The following is a 16,788-nucleotide window of genomic DNA, read 5'->3' as shown; positions in this document are numbered from 1 at the left end:
GGCTGCTGCTTCCCGCAGCTCCCATTGGCCGGGAACAGCGAACCGCGGCCACTGGAAGCTGTGGGGGGCCATGCCTGCGGACAGTGAACGTCAGCAAAATGTCTCGCGGCCTGCAATCAGATTACGCTGATGGGCCGCATGCAACCCGCGGGCCACAGGTTGCCCACCACTGCTCTAGACCAAAACTCTTCTGGAAAAAACAGGAAGTGAACTTAATTTTAAGGACAGTGGCTCCGCGTCCCACCATTGAAATTGGTATATAAGAACACACCTACATACCTTTGAGAATCTGGGCTAAAGATGTTTTGCTTAGAGTCTGCCACACCCACCCCCCTTCCTAGGCTTCAGAGCCTGCGCAGCACCTTCAAAGCACTGTCCACACAGCTATCTTAGAGCCCTCACACAAGCCCCCCGGCCTTGGGTCTGTACCCCTACATGTACTTCTACACAGCAATAAAAAACCCATGGCGGTGAGACTCAGAGCCCGGGTCAGCTTGGCTCAGGCTGCGGGGCTAAAACTAGAGTGTAGACATGCAGGCTCGGGCTGGGTATCAGAGCCTGGAATCCAGTCAAGCCTGTGTGTCTCCGCTTATTTTTTTTAGCCCTGCTGGCCCAAGTCAGCTGACACGGATTCAGTTGCGGTGCTGCATGTCTTTCATTGCTGTGTAGATGTACTCTGCATGTCTATTCAGGTTCCTTAATCAGTATTAGAAGAAAGCATGTCTTCCTGGAAGACTTTATCATGGTCTTTTGAAAAGTATCTAGCAGTTGAGGAGCAGGGGTTAGCTCAGTGGTTTGAGCATTGGCCTGCTAAACCCAAGGTTGTGAGTTCAATCCTTGAGGGGGCCATTTAGGTATCTGGGGCAAAAAAAAAAAAAATGGTGGGGATTGGTCCTCCTTTGAGCAGTGGGTTGAACTAGATGATCTCCAGAGGTTCATTCCAACCTTATAATTCTAAGATAAGTCCCACAAGAGCTCACTGGGACTAGATCCTTGGAATTCAATTACATTTTACAGTGAAACCCTCCATGACCTACAGATGCTTTACCGTGAACTTCTGTTTGGAGTATCCAGAGTACACAAGAGGTTCCCATTCATCGTCCTGGTGAAAGCAGGGAAGAATCAGGGACTTTCCTAGAGGTGGTGCCACTAAAGCATATAACGCTGAACTCCAAGTTCCCCTCATAAATAAGGGTGACTTTTACCTGGCATACGCCTGAACTTTAATAACCTGAAATATATTCTGGGCTGGCGAGGAAGGAACCTTTAATAACATTTTAGTCTGCTGTCTTGGTGCTTAATGCCATAGCATTTTAAGCACGTTTTTTGGCTCAACTGCTTCCCGAAGTGGTTTTTAACAATATTTTAGCAGCCTAAGCTGTCTCAGGCGGCTAAGAAACACTTGTTGCTGAAAATAATGTTTTCCTCGGTAACATCTCTGCATCATTGTGACATGTTTAAACATTAAAAAATGGTTTTGTATGCAGCTTGTTGTTAAATTGGAGCCAAAGCATAAATTTTGGATGGGGGGAACTTGGCCAGGGTGGGGTTTTGTGTGTATGTGGGGTTTGTTTTTCTTTTTTGCCTGAGTAAGTGGTGTGAAATATTCCAGGTGAAGCATCCAATGACATTGCAGTCTGGAGTGCTGGGAAGCAGCATTTTTTAACATGCTTTAATTGCTTTTTGCCGGGGCCAGGGATATTTATGGGTTAGGAGATTGCCAAGTTATTTATTAGATGGAGTATCTGGGGATAGACTAATATAAATCACTTAGGCTGGTATTGAATATACCAGACACTCAGTAATTTAAAAAGCTTTAATAAAAATGCTAAAATATGAGACTTGTCTTTAGCTGTAATGAGACTCAGTTATCATGTTTTTATCAGCAATTTTCAGCCCTTTTTTTTTGCACAGAGCTGGAAAATGTGGACTTGACCCCCTCCCTGTATCTGGCATTTCACAGCATCTGGCCCCAGCCTTTGATCTTGCAGGCATAACTGGTAGCACTTAGACATCTTGATTTATGGGTGCAAAATCAGAAGCTGTTCCTGAAAGTCACACTCACACGGGGAGCTCTAGGTCTGGCCATCGGGCCTCTAGGGCCAGTCGGGGGCGTCTAGCTCTGCAGGGAGCTTCTCTACATACCTGTAGTCTACATCTCTCTTTCTGCGTATTCTAAGCTGGAAGGAAGTTTCACCACACGCCCATGCAGCCTGCTTTAGCCATGTGACATGAGGACAGAGCTTCTACCTGTAACTACTATCTCAGCCTTTTTATTTTCTACTTCAGAGAGCTTCCTGTTTTTACAAACCCAAACTATCCATTCTAGGGCAGATGTTGCCTTTTTTTTACCCACCCAAGTTGTCTTCAGCCCCACACCCATGGGTGTTTCCCTGCGTGATTGGGCTACCCTGGTGAGTCATAGAATAAGCACACCTACTTTCTGCTCTGATTTCATCCCACACGGAGATTTGGGTGCCCATGCCTTTCTCATAGAAATTAAAGGCAAAAATACTTCTGCTCTCCTTCCCCCCCATTAGATCTTTCCCAACTGGTCCTATGACTAACGCTGCTGACCTTTGGTAACTAGGGAATGGCTCAATGCCTCTAGGCTTGATTGGGATTCTCACATCCCTGCCACGCCAGCTCTGCTCACACCTGTCTGCTGGTGGCAAGAAATCACCATTCCAGCCTGCAGAATAGGAGCTGGGGGTGGGGGGAGAGGGATGGTGATGGGGTGAAGAGAAGGCAGAGGAGCAAGGAGGCTGCAGGACACACGAGCTGGAAGGAATCGCAGAGGGATAATAGGGTAGGGGAAGGAGAGAGAAAGAAGAAGCAGCAGGAAAGCGAGGGTCAAGACTGAAGAAAGAAGGAGGAGCTGGTACTAAAGCAAAGGGGCAAGGGGGAGTTAGTGAGACAGTCGAACAAGCAGGTGCTAATAGGATAGGAGTGAGGTGGTGAGGCCAGGCCTTAGCTGGTAACAGGGGCTTTCATCTCTAGGTCAGTGGTTCAGATCCAGCACCAGTTAATGGCCAGAAGTGCCTGCTCTGTATGAAATTAATTTGCCATCCTTGGCCCATTTCTGAGTGTGCATGTCAGAAAAGCACCACTGTGACAGGACCTGGCCAGCAGGCTCAGCAGAGACTAAAATGGGAGCAGACCAGAGAGACTCCCGTTAGGGTGGGAGGATGTGCGGGGAGAGGATTTCCCGTCTCCGGAGCCATCAAGCCAGTACCTTGCCCAATAGACACTGGGATGGGAGCCAAGGGAGATGCCAAGGGAAGGATGGGCAAGAAGTAACCTCTTGTTCTTCAGTGTTTAATAGACTCTATGCCTTGTGCACATTAAGACTAGGGAAACTGTGAATAAGGCTATAAATAAACGTGCCAGGAGATGCTCTGGAAACGATCATTATAAACCACCAGAGCAAAGCGCGAGTAGTTTGTGATGTCATCAGCCTCATGGCATGTATTTATATCCCTGTAATTCATAATCATTTGTTCTCATTCCCTATCATCTCTCGCCACAAAATACAACACAGGGGCGAGACGCAATCATAAATAGAACAGGCTCTGAGCTGACATGACATGATATAAAGCAGCAGGGTTCTGGGTGCTGCTGCCCAAGGCCCGGGATTTAAAGCTGTGCGCTGCATAATGCAGACCTCTCAGCAGAGTCGCCACCTCAAAGGAGTCTAGCTTCCCTAGGAGTTAGGTGTAACCAAGCTCAGGGCCCCACTGTGCTAGGAGCGGTACCTATTCAAGAGACAGTCCCTGCCCGGAAGAACATACCATGCGAGGGCTTATACATCGCCTCCTCCATGCAGGATGGATCAGTTACCTGTGCTTAAAAGGAAGTTTATCTTCCATGTATGGCCGTGTAATCCTGGAAAACCTTCTTCATTTAAATATAAACCACCAAACTATTCAGTCATGCCGCGCTCTTTATACAGTGCCTTTAACAGACTCCAGTCCTGTCCTGGCAGAGACCATCCATCCTCTCCTTGAACTAGCGTCTTCCTTCCCTGCTTTATGGTGGGAGGGAAAGACACCAAGGACATAATCACTTCCATAGCAACCAGCTGTGAAGGCGCAAACAGGAGCTTATGATTTCAGGTGGGGAATAAACAGCAGAGACACAGATGAATCCTTGAAGAACACGTTTTCACGCCAGTGTCCTTTGTAATAAAGAGCCAGTGGAGAGAAATACAGAATATTTAGGATGGAGAGGGCTGAATAATTTCCTCATTGGATGTTTTTCAGCTTGCCATGAGATGTCAGCCATCCTTTAAATCTGCCAGGCTTTATATCGCCAGCAGCAGAGTGGGGAGTGAAAACGAAATATCTTTCCCCGGGTGATTTCAGGGCATCGTGAACAGCTTTTAATTCTTCCTGCTCCCAGCAGTTGAGAGGGGAGAGTCAGAATTGAGCCTCCACATGGCTGGAGATCTTCCCTCCAACCACCCACTGCTTTGCAGCACTACAGAATGAAGCTTTCTTAAATGAACATTTTGAATAACCTGCCTGGTTAGCTAGGTGCTTGCCTTCATTGCTGTAGTGTCTGAGGAGCCCACAAACTTAAAGGAAGTTATCCTCACCAACTCCCTGTGGGCAGAGCTATAAGGGCAGACTGAGGCTCAGAGAGAGAGAGCGTTGCCATCCCTTGAAATGTTACCGAGTCTCAGCATATTTGGTGTTTTACTTACAGCCACAAGTCCTGGAGCCAAGGGATTCTGGTGGGGAATCTCAAACAGAAAACCTAGTCTTCGTGGGTGTGAAGAAAAGCTTGAAATGTGGGCACCCGAAAGGCTCAGAACCCCCCCCCCACACACACACACACACACACACACTCTCTCTCTCTCTCTCAAAATAATGCTTCAGCTTTCTCATCTGTACAACTCTTGCCTTTTTGAACATTTGGGATTCACAAAACAGGTTTAAGGCCCCAGTGGCCTTTACGTCTGGAGGCCTCCATCTTTGGCTGCCCAAATTAGGTCCTAATTATCACATGCAGTGGTTCTCAGCCAGGGGTATGCGGAGGTCTTCCAGCTCTCACAGGCTGGTCCTTGGAGCTGTGGGTTCTTAGCACCTTTGGGCCCTTCAGGTTTGGGCATAAAACATCAGGGGTCCCTTCTAAAAAGTTTGGCCTGAGTGACTTGCCCAGGGTCAGCCAGGGCGTGTATGGCTGAGCTGGAAACCGAATTCAGTGCCCACTCCAGCTCCCTGGTTCCTTTTCTGGCCAATCTCTTGTAAGTTTGTTTGTTTGGATTGTTAATTAATAACCTCACCAAAATGTCTAGGCACTCCTGACTCCACATGTAGATAGCAACTTATCCCTAGAACTAAACCAGTTACTACCGTGCAGCCTTGTCTACTTAAGGACTTCCCTCCCATCTAACCAGGGTCTAGCTGGGAGCACCCCTTCCCCAGCAATATGGAAAGGACAAGAAGGTCATGACCCCTCTTTCAGCAGCCTCACTAACCCCCACATTGAGAAACTCTGCCCTTCAGAATTTTTTTTTACTCCACACAACTATCAAGCCCCATTTTCTGCAGCTATTTCTTTGATAACTGCCATAGTGGGGATTGAATCAGGGACCTTGTGAGCATAAAGCATGAACTGTTACAGCTTGAGCCACAGAGCCAGCATTGTAAGACTTGACAGCCCTCTTCCTTAAATGAAGAGGGCTCAGCATTGGGCCTCTCTGGGGTGATGTTTTGGACGTTGTTTCTTTAAGAGGCATGGGAAACAGAAATTAGGCTTGCTGATGAGAGAAGAGGGTCTGGAAGCAGGAGAGCTTTGAAGTGTGGGTGCCTGGCTGCTATGTTTGCTGGGTGAGACATGAGTTTGTCATTAGGTGTATAATATCATTGCAAGCCTCTTAGAGAGCCAGGTAGCAATGAATAAACAAATGGCTTTGATGGGCTCAAATCATGAAGGGATGGGGATAATCCCTGCATGACCTCAGGCCTGGGCTGTGGGAAGGGGTCTTCTGGGATGGTCTCCACAACCTTAGGACTTGTGGTGGTGCTGCAGCCCTGGACTCCCAGCCAGGGGCGTGGCACTGAATCCAGGAGCAGGCAGGCTGCAAAGCAGACAGGGTCTGAATTACCAGGGCAAGAATGGAGTCACATGGCTATTTTTTTTAAAGTAACAGCTGCTGAAAGGGATTTGAATGCTTTTTCTCTGGGAGTAGCTGAGCGAGGGGGAGGAGGATGGGGGGCTCTGGGAGGGGAGAGGGTCATCTGAAAAGACCATCTCAGGCTTTCCATTTTCAGGTGGGTAGGGCGGGGAATTGTGCTACTCCCAAGCACTCATTCTATGGCAGGGAGGGTAGCAGGTGGCTGAGGTCCTGGACTGTGTCCCAAATCAAATCAGCAGGGCGTGGTTTGGAAAAAAACAAAACAAAAAACTCTTCCCACTCTGTGAGTGGACAGAGCCACGTCAGTAACTGCCTATACATGGATCAGGATTTAAAAAGCAAGGCAGCAAATTTAAAAAGCCTACAGACCTGGGTTACAAACCCAACAGCAAACAGACAAGGATCATAAGCAGCAAGAACAGCACCCTAGAGCAAATGGACTGAGCATTAAAAAAAACCAAAACAAAACCCAAATCATAATTAGGAAAGGGGGGGCAGGGAAAATCTTGTCTTCCATTCCATCTCTTTCCCCTTTCTTAAAACACCATCTGCAGACTGTAAATCTTGCAGGGCACAAGCCTGTTTTCCCACCTGTCTGCAAAGCACCCAGAGCACTCGTGGGTCCTATGTACCACCCGAAGGCAGTAACTGTAGCCAGCATTGTAAGGGCCTGATCCACAGTCAATAGAAATTCCACTGACTTCAATGGGCTTTAGATCAGGCCCTAAAAGTGTCCAGGGGTTATATTCTCTGGGCCAAGCTGTGAAATCTCGTTCTACGGTGACGAGATCAGGAGGTTTGTTTCGGGTTCATCTCTGATCACTATAAAATGTGCTTTATGTGATGAACCCAGACAGGTTTCATTTGCTTACGCTAATCCCTCGATGCTCTACTGAGGAACGTTGGGGAACAGCGGCATGTTTTTGTTGTAGTAAGTTGACCGCTCTGTGCTATTCAAACTTTGCAAGAAGAGCGGGTATTTCAAACTGTGGGGTGTGTAAACCATCTGGATGCAAATGGCCAGGCTCCTAGAGCGTCCAACATGTCTCTTTTAGAAACAAGGGTACTTGGAAAGTAGGTGGATTCCCTTCTGGGTGGTGGGATATGTCAGTGCTTTTAAACAAGCCTTGGACTGTGGAATGAGGCTGCAGCTCCTGAGTGGGCCTTTGAACAGCTGGTATTGCATTGACACTTCAGTAGAGACTTCCCAAGTGTAGTAGGGGAAGCACTAGGAATGTGGTTTACTCCAAACTCTCTGAGCCTGCATAATTCAGCCCTGAGACACTTCAGACGTGCTGTACCAGAGTGGAAGGCTTGAGATTGCCAAAGCATTAAGGATGAGCCTTGGATCAGACACAGTTCTCATGAATTTCTCCTCATTCTCTCTCTCTCTCTTTTCTTTCTAGTTCCTCCCCAGATTATAAACATCTCCTCAGACATCACGGTGAACGAAGGGAGCAGCGTAACTCTCATGTGCCTGGCCTTTGGGAGACCAGAGCCTACGGTGACATGGAGGCACCTGTCTGGAAAAGGTAAGAGGATGCTTTGAGATGGGCACTGGGACTTCAGGCATCTGCAATGGTTCTGAACAGATACACTAAAATACAGTAGGGGATTAGCCACAGGAGGGATTGCTCAGTTTTTCTTCCTGTGTATTTCTCTCTCTATGCCCCTTTGCCCTTAATCCTTGGCTCCTGATAGTGTTCCTGGAATTGTAGTGATGGAATGGCACCAGGAGAGCAGGAGTCAGGATTCATAGGATCTTTGTGGGGTTCTGCCTGATTTGCTGGGTGGCCTTGGGTAAGTTACTTAACTCCTCTGTGCCTCAGTTTCCCATGTGTAAAATGGCCATCATGGAACTTGCATGGGACCAGTTACTTAACCTCACCGTGCCGCAGGGACACTGCAAGGCGTAAGTGATTAATGTTTGTAAAAAATCTTTGAGGTCTGTGGGTGAAAGAGGCTAAATAAACACAGAGTCATAACTATTTAGTTTCCTGGGTGAGGCTTCCATGCTCCTGCTTAGCAAGGGGGAGGGATTGGCTCCCAGAATGGGCTGAGGGACAAGGAGTTATTATTCATAACAATAATACGTTGCATATTGCTAGCCCCTTCTGTCCCAGCATCCCAAAGCATTTTATAGACACTAATGAATGAAGCCCCTCTATCCCCCGGAGCCCTCTATCCCCCGGAGACACAGGGTCAGTGCCATGTCTACAAAGGGGGAAATTGAGGCACGGTGCAGGGGGACCGGCTGGGGGTGGGGTGGGGGAGGGAGCAGGCGGGAGAGAGAGAGAAGGGGATGGCCAGGGCTACAGCAGGGGCACTGCCACGCGGCCCCTCCCACTGCTCCGCGAGGGCTCCCCTCCGGTCGGCGGGGAGGGAAGGAAGAGGACTGCCCTGCAGGGCGCTCTGGTTCTCCGCGCCGCCGCCCCCTACAGGGCGGCTGGAGCGAAATAAATTAAAAAAAAAAAAGCGGCCGTGCCGCCCTAGGATTGGGCAGAATGCCGCCTCAAACAATCTGCCGCCCCAAGCACCAGCTTGCTCAGCTGGTGCCTGGAGCCGGCCTTGCTGTTGTGGGTCTGCTCCCCAACAGAACTGGTCATGGCAAACACAAGCCTCCCCTCTTGGCCTTGCAGGCCCTGCTGTCACAGTCCGACCCCTGATCCCTCCGAGCATCTCCCTGGACTGTCCAGCCCCTGGTCCTCTGGACACTTGCAGTATTCATTGATCCGCTGCTTCCAAAGAAAGAGCACAGCCCAGCTTACCAGTTCCACATTAGATCACTGCTCTGCTTAAATCGCGGCACGTAGATTAGTTTATAGTGACAGCAAGTATAAAATGATTTAACAAAGCACAGAGATTCAAATTGTAGCAAGTAGAAGTCTTGGAAACAAACGGTTACAAAATCAAATCATAACACGCACTCTAGAGCCTAGATTTAATTAACCAGATACACTCCTGTCGAGTACAGAATTGCTCTTCCCAAAGTCCCTGCAGTGCTTTACAGCCAGGCTGGCTCTGAGCCTTCTTTCATGAGACATGAATATGGTCAGTTTGCTTCCTAGGTGAAGGATTCCGTGTGTCGCTTTGCACACCAAGATATACCAGACCTATCCTTTGTCCTTTTCATAAACAGGTAACCCCTCCTTCCGCTGTTTGTTTCTTCCAGTAGAATTCCTTCCTTGTAGATTTTACAATCTCTCAATTTGCACCTGGCTCAGTATGCAAATAGGTAAACGATACACAAGTGGCCAGACAGGGAGATTGGTGTCAGTTACTTCCTGCCTGACAGGAACATCTCCAAGGCACGTCACCTCCTCGCAAGCTGCCATAACCCCACGGCTTGAAGAACATCATTTTCGATATAGGTACATAACTCCTTAAACATGAGCTGTCCATACATTTTGCATTGATTATGATGAGTGGGAAACTGACTCTCAACAGAGACCTCCCATACCACCCTTCAGTGGGCTGTTATGCCAGTATCTGACCCAGGGATCCTTGTACAACCTTATGCACCCTGTTTCCTCTGCCAGTTGGCACCCAGGGGCTCTTGGGTCACAACCACCAATGTGAACATTGAGAATGCTCCACCACAGTCATGAATGCATGNTGGGTGAGAGAGGAATACAGCCTCCATGTCCCATTCAGGGCTGGTCACACTGCTGTGACTGTCAACAAGGGGCTGTAAGAGCCAATGTTTTTTCTTCTGTAGACCAAGAACTGGACTGATTCCCTCAGACCCCCAAACGTTCATCTGGGGACAGCTGCAGGAACGAGCCAGTCTCTTAGAGGTGAAAGCCTCTGTCTCCTGTTACCGGTAGTACAAGTAGAATTCATTTCTTACCAGTATTCTGCACCAGCTAAAGGGGGCGGGGGAAGAGCCCTGTCCTCTGGCGTGGCTGTGTTCAGACCCCAGACAGCAGACGCTAGATGCAGCTGCATGGAAGGGCTGGGAGCAGAGCTGAGGACGGTACAGCTGTGCTGGAGGAGCTGCCGGCATGGGACCGCCTGGTGGCCCCACATTCTGTTCCTCCTGTGTCTTTCCAGTACAATGTACCGGCTCTAAATATCTTACCAGTACAGCGTACCGGCTCTAAATATCTTACTGGTACGGTGTACCAGACCACACCGCCCTACTTACCCCACTGCCTCTTACTGAACCATGGAGCTGGCATAATTCTTGCCCTCCTTGTTGAGAACAGAGCAGGTGAAAATATTTACCTCTAAGGCACCTGATTTACTGTGCACTGCAGACAAAGGCCTCTCTGCCACTGATGGGACCTGCCAAAGCCATACGTCCATCTGCTGCTGACCAGCGGCCCAGTCAGTTTGTGCTGGCGGTAACACTCGCTTCTGTTCACTCCTGGCTCTCCTGCAATGCTGCTCTAAATCTCCTAGCTCAATTCAGTCATCTCTGCTGTGCCTCATGGCAGCCCTGCACCTGCTCCCCAGCTTGCTTTGCATCGAGACCAACCTCCTTTTAGCTCTTCCCTCCTAAAATGTCAGGCCAGATCTTAAAGACATGTGCCTTAAGCACACAGCCATGCAGTATCTATTCCAAGCATCGGTAGGATCCTCTTTCTCTTGGCTCTACTTTATTTCAGTATTCAGGGCTCCTGCTTAGCATAATAGGTTTGCTCTTTCATCTCATCACTCTGTTACTGATCATCGTAAATCACCTGCTTCTCCTCAGAGACAGTATCCTACCAGACCCTACTTTAGCATGTCTCACATTTATGTATTCCCCAGTAGCCAGTGGAGAATATACTGCCAAAGATCTGGTACTTGTTACTTAAACTGCCAGGCAGATCTGGAAGTTTGGGGGCCAATGCGATTGAATAAGAAGTGAGAGTCAATGCAAAATATGGCCCTTAACCAGTAATATAGTTTTCAAGCTTATAGGCCCATCCATGTCTCCCATACCCTTTCAAAATTAGCCATCCAGCCACGGTACATATGTGCACAGCATAGGTGGAATTATGGGAATAATGTTTGCCACGTAAATGAATCATGTACCAGACCATGTATGACAAACATATCAGAAACACACATAGTACATATACCATAACTGCCAGGACTACATTTTTACAGTATGTGTATTGGTAGATATGTTACATGAATTGTACACGTGTGTTGGCATGCTTGCTTTATGTACTTTGGAACATTTGTTACATGCATTTTGGTATACATGTCGTACAGTAAATTCCTCTCTCAAGTTACACCAGTGTAAATCTAAAGTAACTAATAGTGTTATTTACCTGATATATACTAGAGGTAAACTGATGTTAATTGAGAGAAGAATTTAATGTATGACACACATGCCAACATACACAAAACATGCATGCAAAGGCATGTAACATATCTACCGACATATGTACAGCATAAACACACAACAAAACGTTGGTAATGTGTAGCAAAATGTGTATTATATATGTAACGTACCATTACTGTCTGCACTAAAACATAATCAGTGCAAAACACAATATATGTAACAAGTGCAGATGTATAACACACAAACCAATTTCTCTCTGCAACCAGTGAAGAAAGACATCTTTACAAATGCTTGAAATCCCCAGTATGTATTTAGTTGATCCTAAATACATATTTATATAAGCCTGAAGATCTTTTTGAAGGCATCTTGGCTTCTGGTAAATGCTTTAACTCACTTTTTATAGACCGTACATGGAAAGATTTAAAAAAAAAAAAAACAATAAAAACCCCAGGGACTTAAATACAGCATTGAAGTCATGACACAAAGGGAAAAATGCTGAGGATATTCCAGGGTCAGACTGACCATCTATGCTCAACTCAGCTGATATCGTTATCTTTTTGTTTTTTGTTTTTATCGCTTTGATTTTTTTTAACTCCATGTCTTTTGTCCATTTCTGTCCCAGCCTTTAAACACAGAGGCCTTCATTTTCTCAAGGGCCTAGTGATCTTACATGTCTCCGGTTTTGGGTGTCCAGCTCCAGGGACCGGATTTTCAGAGAATGCTGAGCACCTTGTCCTCTGAGAATCAGGCCCTTTAAAAATCTCTCAAGTTGAAAATCCCAAAATTAAGGCCTCAGAAATCACGAGGCACTTTTGAAAATGCCGGCAAGGGGCTTTTTTTCCCCCTTTTACTTAATTTTTTCATTTATTTGTTTTGAGACCAATGGAAATCTAGCTGCATGCAAATGTTTCTTCCAAAGTATTTCTGTCTCCCTTCCCCCTCCCCTCTTTCAACTACTGAATGTCCATTCATAGGCACCAGGTCAGGAAAGCCTTTAAGCACAAGGTTAATTTTAAGCACATGCTCAAGTCCTTTTGAATTCAGTAGGAGCACGTGCTCAAAGTGAAGAATGCACTTAAGTGATTACTTGAGTAGGGAGGCTTTCCTGAATTAGGGCCATAGAGAGGAAGCTGGTCCAATGGTTACAGTCTTCATTTGGGACATGAGAGAACAGGGTTTAATTGCATACTCTGCTGCAGATTTCTTGTGTGAGCTTCTTGTGTGGAGGTAGGGCAAGAGGCGTAGCGCTTAATCCGCAGCAAGGGAGAATTTGGTCAGATATCAGGAAAAACTTTCTTACTATAAGGATAGTTAAGCACTGGAATAGGCTTTCAAGTGAGGTGGTGAGGTTTTTAAAAACAAGTTGGTCAAACACCTTTTCAGGGGTGTTTACTTGGTCCTGCCTCAGTGAGGGGGTTGGACTTGATAACCTCGCGAGGTTCCTTCCAGCCCTACACTTCTACGATCTTATGACCTTAGACAAGTCACTTAGCCTGTACAATGGGAATCAAAGCACTACCCTGCCTTACAGGGGTACTGACAGAGCTACGTTAAAGACTGGGAGCTGCTCAGATACTAAGATAATGGGGGACATAAAAGAACCTTAGTAAAATACTTCCGGGATGAAAATGCTCTTGTTAAAGCAATCACAGGTATCTAGACTGTCATAACCAGGATCCTTCTTCTGCTGGAGAGATGAAGGCTTATCTAGGCTGGAGGCCCCTTTGAAGGCATCTTAATTACTACTCACACTTCTCATCAAGGGGGAGCACTGCATGTCTCTTAGTGTGAAAGCTGGAGACAGGTATTTGGTCTCAGATTGCATGCGGAGCCTGATCCCGCAAAGTGCTGCACATCCTTAACTCCCATCCGCATGGCTGGGAATTGTGAGCTCTCAGTCGCTGGCAGGAACCGAGCTGATCTTTCCGAATTCCCTTTGATCCAACGCTCTCAGGAGATGCTGGCTTATCCCGGGTTTCGGACAGGTAGTAAATATCCCGAGAAGAGCTGTGCTCAAGTCTTTCTTCGGCATGTGTACTTCTGCTCACTGATGGGCCTGGAAAATGCAGAAGCAGTCAAAAAATGATGCTTTATTGAAACTTGATAAATCCAAGGATCTCTCCAAACGTTAATGAATTCACACTCACAGCCCCTCTCAGGAGGGAGAGAAATATCATATAACAGATGGGGGAATGAGGCTTATATAGAGTGACTCGCCCAAAAGCACACAGGAGGCCACTGGCAGACAACCCAGGAGCCGTGACGCCCACTGTTCTGCTCTGCTACTGTAACTATGTGTCAGGGAGAGAACTGGTTTTTTCCCCATGTTTCATGCCCTTCCGTCTCTCTGCAGTCAGAGACCACACCTGTTCCTATTTATATTACACAGTGTCACTCTTTTTGTTTCCTTCCTGCGGGCGGGGAGGGAAAGAGAAGTACAATTGGCATGTGCTGGTGGGATCTGTAGCTTCCGAAGGCACCAGGCATTGAGACAGCTAGCAGATCTTTGTAACGTTGCTGCGTCTTCGCTCGACAGTAGGGTCTGCTCCTGAACAGGCAGCTGCTGACCCCTCGCCTCCGCACTGACAATTTTTTGAGCCTTCAGTTCTCATTGACTTGACAGGCTGATTGCACTAATTCAATTTGGGCTTGGTCCTGGGAGGGAAAAACAACCCTGCCCAGCGTTTCTGTTGCACCTTAGTCCTGACCCAAAGCCACTGAACTTTGCTGATGCATCTTATCTGAGCTACAGCACCCTCTGCCATTGTATCCCTAGCCCCCCGCCCCCACTCGGTTACTGATGCACCCCACGCCCCATCAGCAGCTGGACACAAACTATGCTCTGGCAAAGCTTTTCAGGCATGCCCTTCAGTCCCCCTGCTCTTTCAGTACCTGGTCCCCATACAGCTCTGCCAGTGGGGATCAATCCCAGATTACACTGCCCTGTTCCTAATCCCCCCACATACCGTCGCTCGGTTCAGGTGACCGCACTGGTACAGAAAGCACCCACTCTGCTTCCTTCTGCTTTGGTGTAGCCCTGGGATTTTCCTGATCCAATCTTGTGCAGCAGCAGTAGCTTTCTACTTGCTGTTTTAATATCTAATCAGCCAGTAATAAATATGGTGGAGCCCCACCAAAGTAATCGCACTTGTGACCTGAACCAGGTACAATTGCAAATGACTAACGAGAGACATCTAATATATTGACCTGCTGTGTCATCTAGTCTTGTCGCCTCCTCTGTTTCTTTTGCCTTCCTATCTCCAAGGCGCTCTGTTTCCCCATCCGAAGACCTGTTTAGAGGCTAATTAATCCCCCGAGAGTGTGGCTGAGATGAGAAATCAAGGTTATTCATATCTTGCTCAGTAAAACAGTTATGGGCAAGCAAGCTGTTCCTTGCACGTTTTTTGCAAAGCAAATTTATGTTCACTAACTTTGCTTCTCGTTGTAAATGAGAAGTGTAGGAAGGTCTAGCAATGCGCTTTTTACCAGATGGGCACCCATATGTTTCCCCTCGCTGCATGCATCCGTTTTAGCTTTGGCATGCACATATGCCTGTATTTTTGCAACTTAACAATATTAAAACTAATTCCATTTATGCTCCTTTTGAGTTGCTTGATTGAGTCGTAAATTCTTTGGAATATCTTCCTTGGGAGGCCCTTTTTATTCCCCTCCCCAAAGCCAAGAGAGCGCTAAGCAATCTGCTCTCAGTTTAGGAGCTGGACTCGGTGCATTCACACAGTCTTGGAATGAAGCGCTACAGGGAGCAGCCTTTACTTTCTGGAATTATGACCCATCTCCAGGGAGGAGAATGCTCCTTGCCCACACCCCTTTCTTGTGAACTGTTCTGGGACTAAACACAGTCTGGCCCTAAAGCAGGAGAAGTTGTGAACACCCAGGACAGACAGAGAATTTTGTTATGGAAGGCACCGGTATGTGGCACTGTTGTGCAGTCTTCCAAATTCTTTTTTCTTGGGGTGCAAGCAAGTTTTGACTCCCGGGGAGATGTGCTGTTTGTGTTGTGCTTCTTTTGAATTAAGCAAGGTTGTGTGTAGAGGTGGATTAAGGAGAGAGGGAGCTGTGTGAGTTTGCTCTGTGCCTTGGTCTCTGACTGGAGTCAGTGCGTGAGGCAGAGTTGCTCTCTGGGCATTGGTAGTGAGCTGAGATTACTGAAAGAAGAGATTGCCCTGCATGCTGTTTGACCATCTTAGTTCAGGACTGATGTATGGGTGTAACTCAGTTGCACTCCGTGTATACCCAAACTCCACTTCACTGATTTCTCCTCCTCCTAAAAGGTCTGTTTGCAAGGACCCGGACTTCTGCTACCTCTTGGCAAAGGGCGACGTGTATCTCAGAAGAATGGGCAACAGAACAAAAGAATCTCAGATCCTGATGCTGCAGTGAGCTCTGCATGGTCAGACATTTTGCATCCAGGTGGGGCTCACAGCAGGATCTGGGCCTTACGGAGTGGAACCACAGCCAAACTGAGAGTCAGCTGGAGAAATAATCAAGTTAATACAACTAGGGGGAAAATAATCCAGACCACAGACACTGAGTGGAAGGGAGGTACCCGGTGAAGGTTCATGGCTGAAAGAGACTCAGGGCCTGTCTACATAAGGGAAGTTCATATTGATGCAGCGACGCTGATGCAAAACTTAACTGCAACTGCAGTGCCCCAGCGGACAATGAAGCTCACACCAGTGCAGTGTTGCTCTGTGCAGGCCCCGTTTTACACCAGTGCAGCTCATCTACATTAGGGGTTTGTACCAAAGTAGCTACCTTGAAGCAAATTTCTAATGAAGACAGGCCCTCGGCGGTGATAGTGGGCAGCCAACGAAGCACGAGCTGGTGATGTAGAACAGCAGCCCAAAATAGGAGCATCGGTAGAGCTGTGATCTGCATGCGCAAAGGCACCAAACCAGGGAGCGGAGTGAGAATGCTCCCTCTCTCCCCTGCCCTGGTGTGATGATCACAACCGCGACATTGCTTTCAGCCTGGAAAGAGTTCAGATAAAGCAACACAAAGATCAGGGGGCTGGCAGGAATGATTCCCATAGAGATAGCAAAAGTTAATCGCCAATGGAGGGCCTCGCTCTCCCCATCCGTGCACTGGTCCTCCTTGCTCACACTTGTGCAACGTGGGTGTAACAGGCCATCCAGTCAGGAGGACAGTAGCAATTTACACTTATTTTGCACAGGTATAAATAATGACACCAAGAGCCGGGCAGTAGTGAATCAGGCCTGGGCGGGAATGTCCATATACAAATAGGGTGACCAGATGTCCCGATTTTTAGGGTTACCATATTTCAGCAAGAAAAAAAGAGGACGGGAGGAGCCCCGCCCTAGCCCCGCCCCTGCCCCTCCCACTTCCC

The 16,788-nt window shown here is 47.6% G+C and overlaps 1 protein-coding gene across 9 annotated transcripts in view; it reads left to right on the top strand.

The window, feature by feature from the left end:
• LOC117868524 (opioid-binding protein/cell adhesion molecule) overlaps positions 1 to 16,788 on the top strand; it is a 697,025-nt gene that overhangs the window by 597,963 nt on the left and 82,274 nt on the right. For all 9 annotated transcript variants that reach the window (XM_034754557.1, XM_034754555.1, XM_034754556.1 and 6 more), the window contains one exon: positions 7,549 to 7,674. In XM_034754557.1, coding sequence (XP_034610448.1) covers positions 7,549 to 7,674 — 126 coding nt within the window. The remainder of the gene's footprint in view (positions 1 to 7,548; positions 7,675 to 16,788) is intronic.

The sequence above is a fragment of the Trachemys scripta genome, chromosome 21 (genome assembly GCF_013100865.1).
Source record: "Trachemys scripta elegans isolate TJP31775 chromosome 21, CAS_Tse_1.0, whole genome shotgun sequence".
In the NCBI taxonomy this organism is placed as follows: domain Eukaryota; kingdom Metazoa; phylum Chordata; order Testudines; family Emydidae; genus Trachemys; species Trachemys scripta.
Note: the sequence above shows the minus strand (reverse complement) of the source record. Positions and strands in the feature narration are given on the sequence as shown.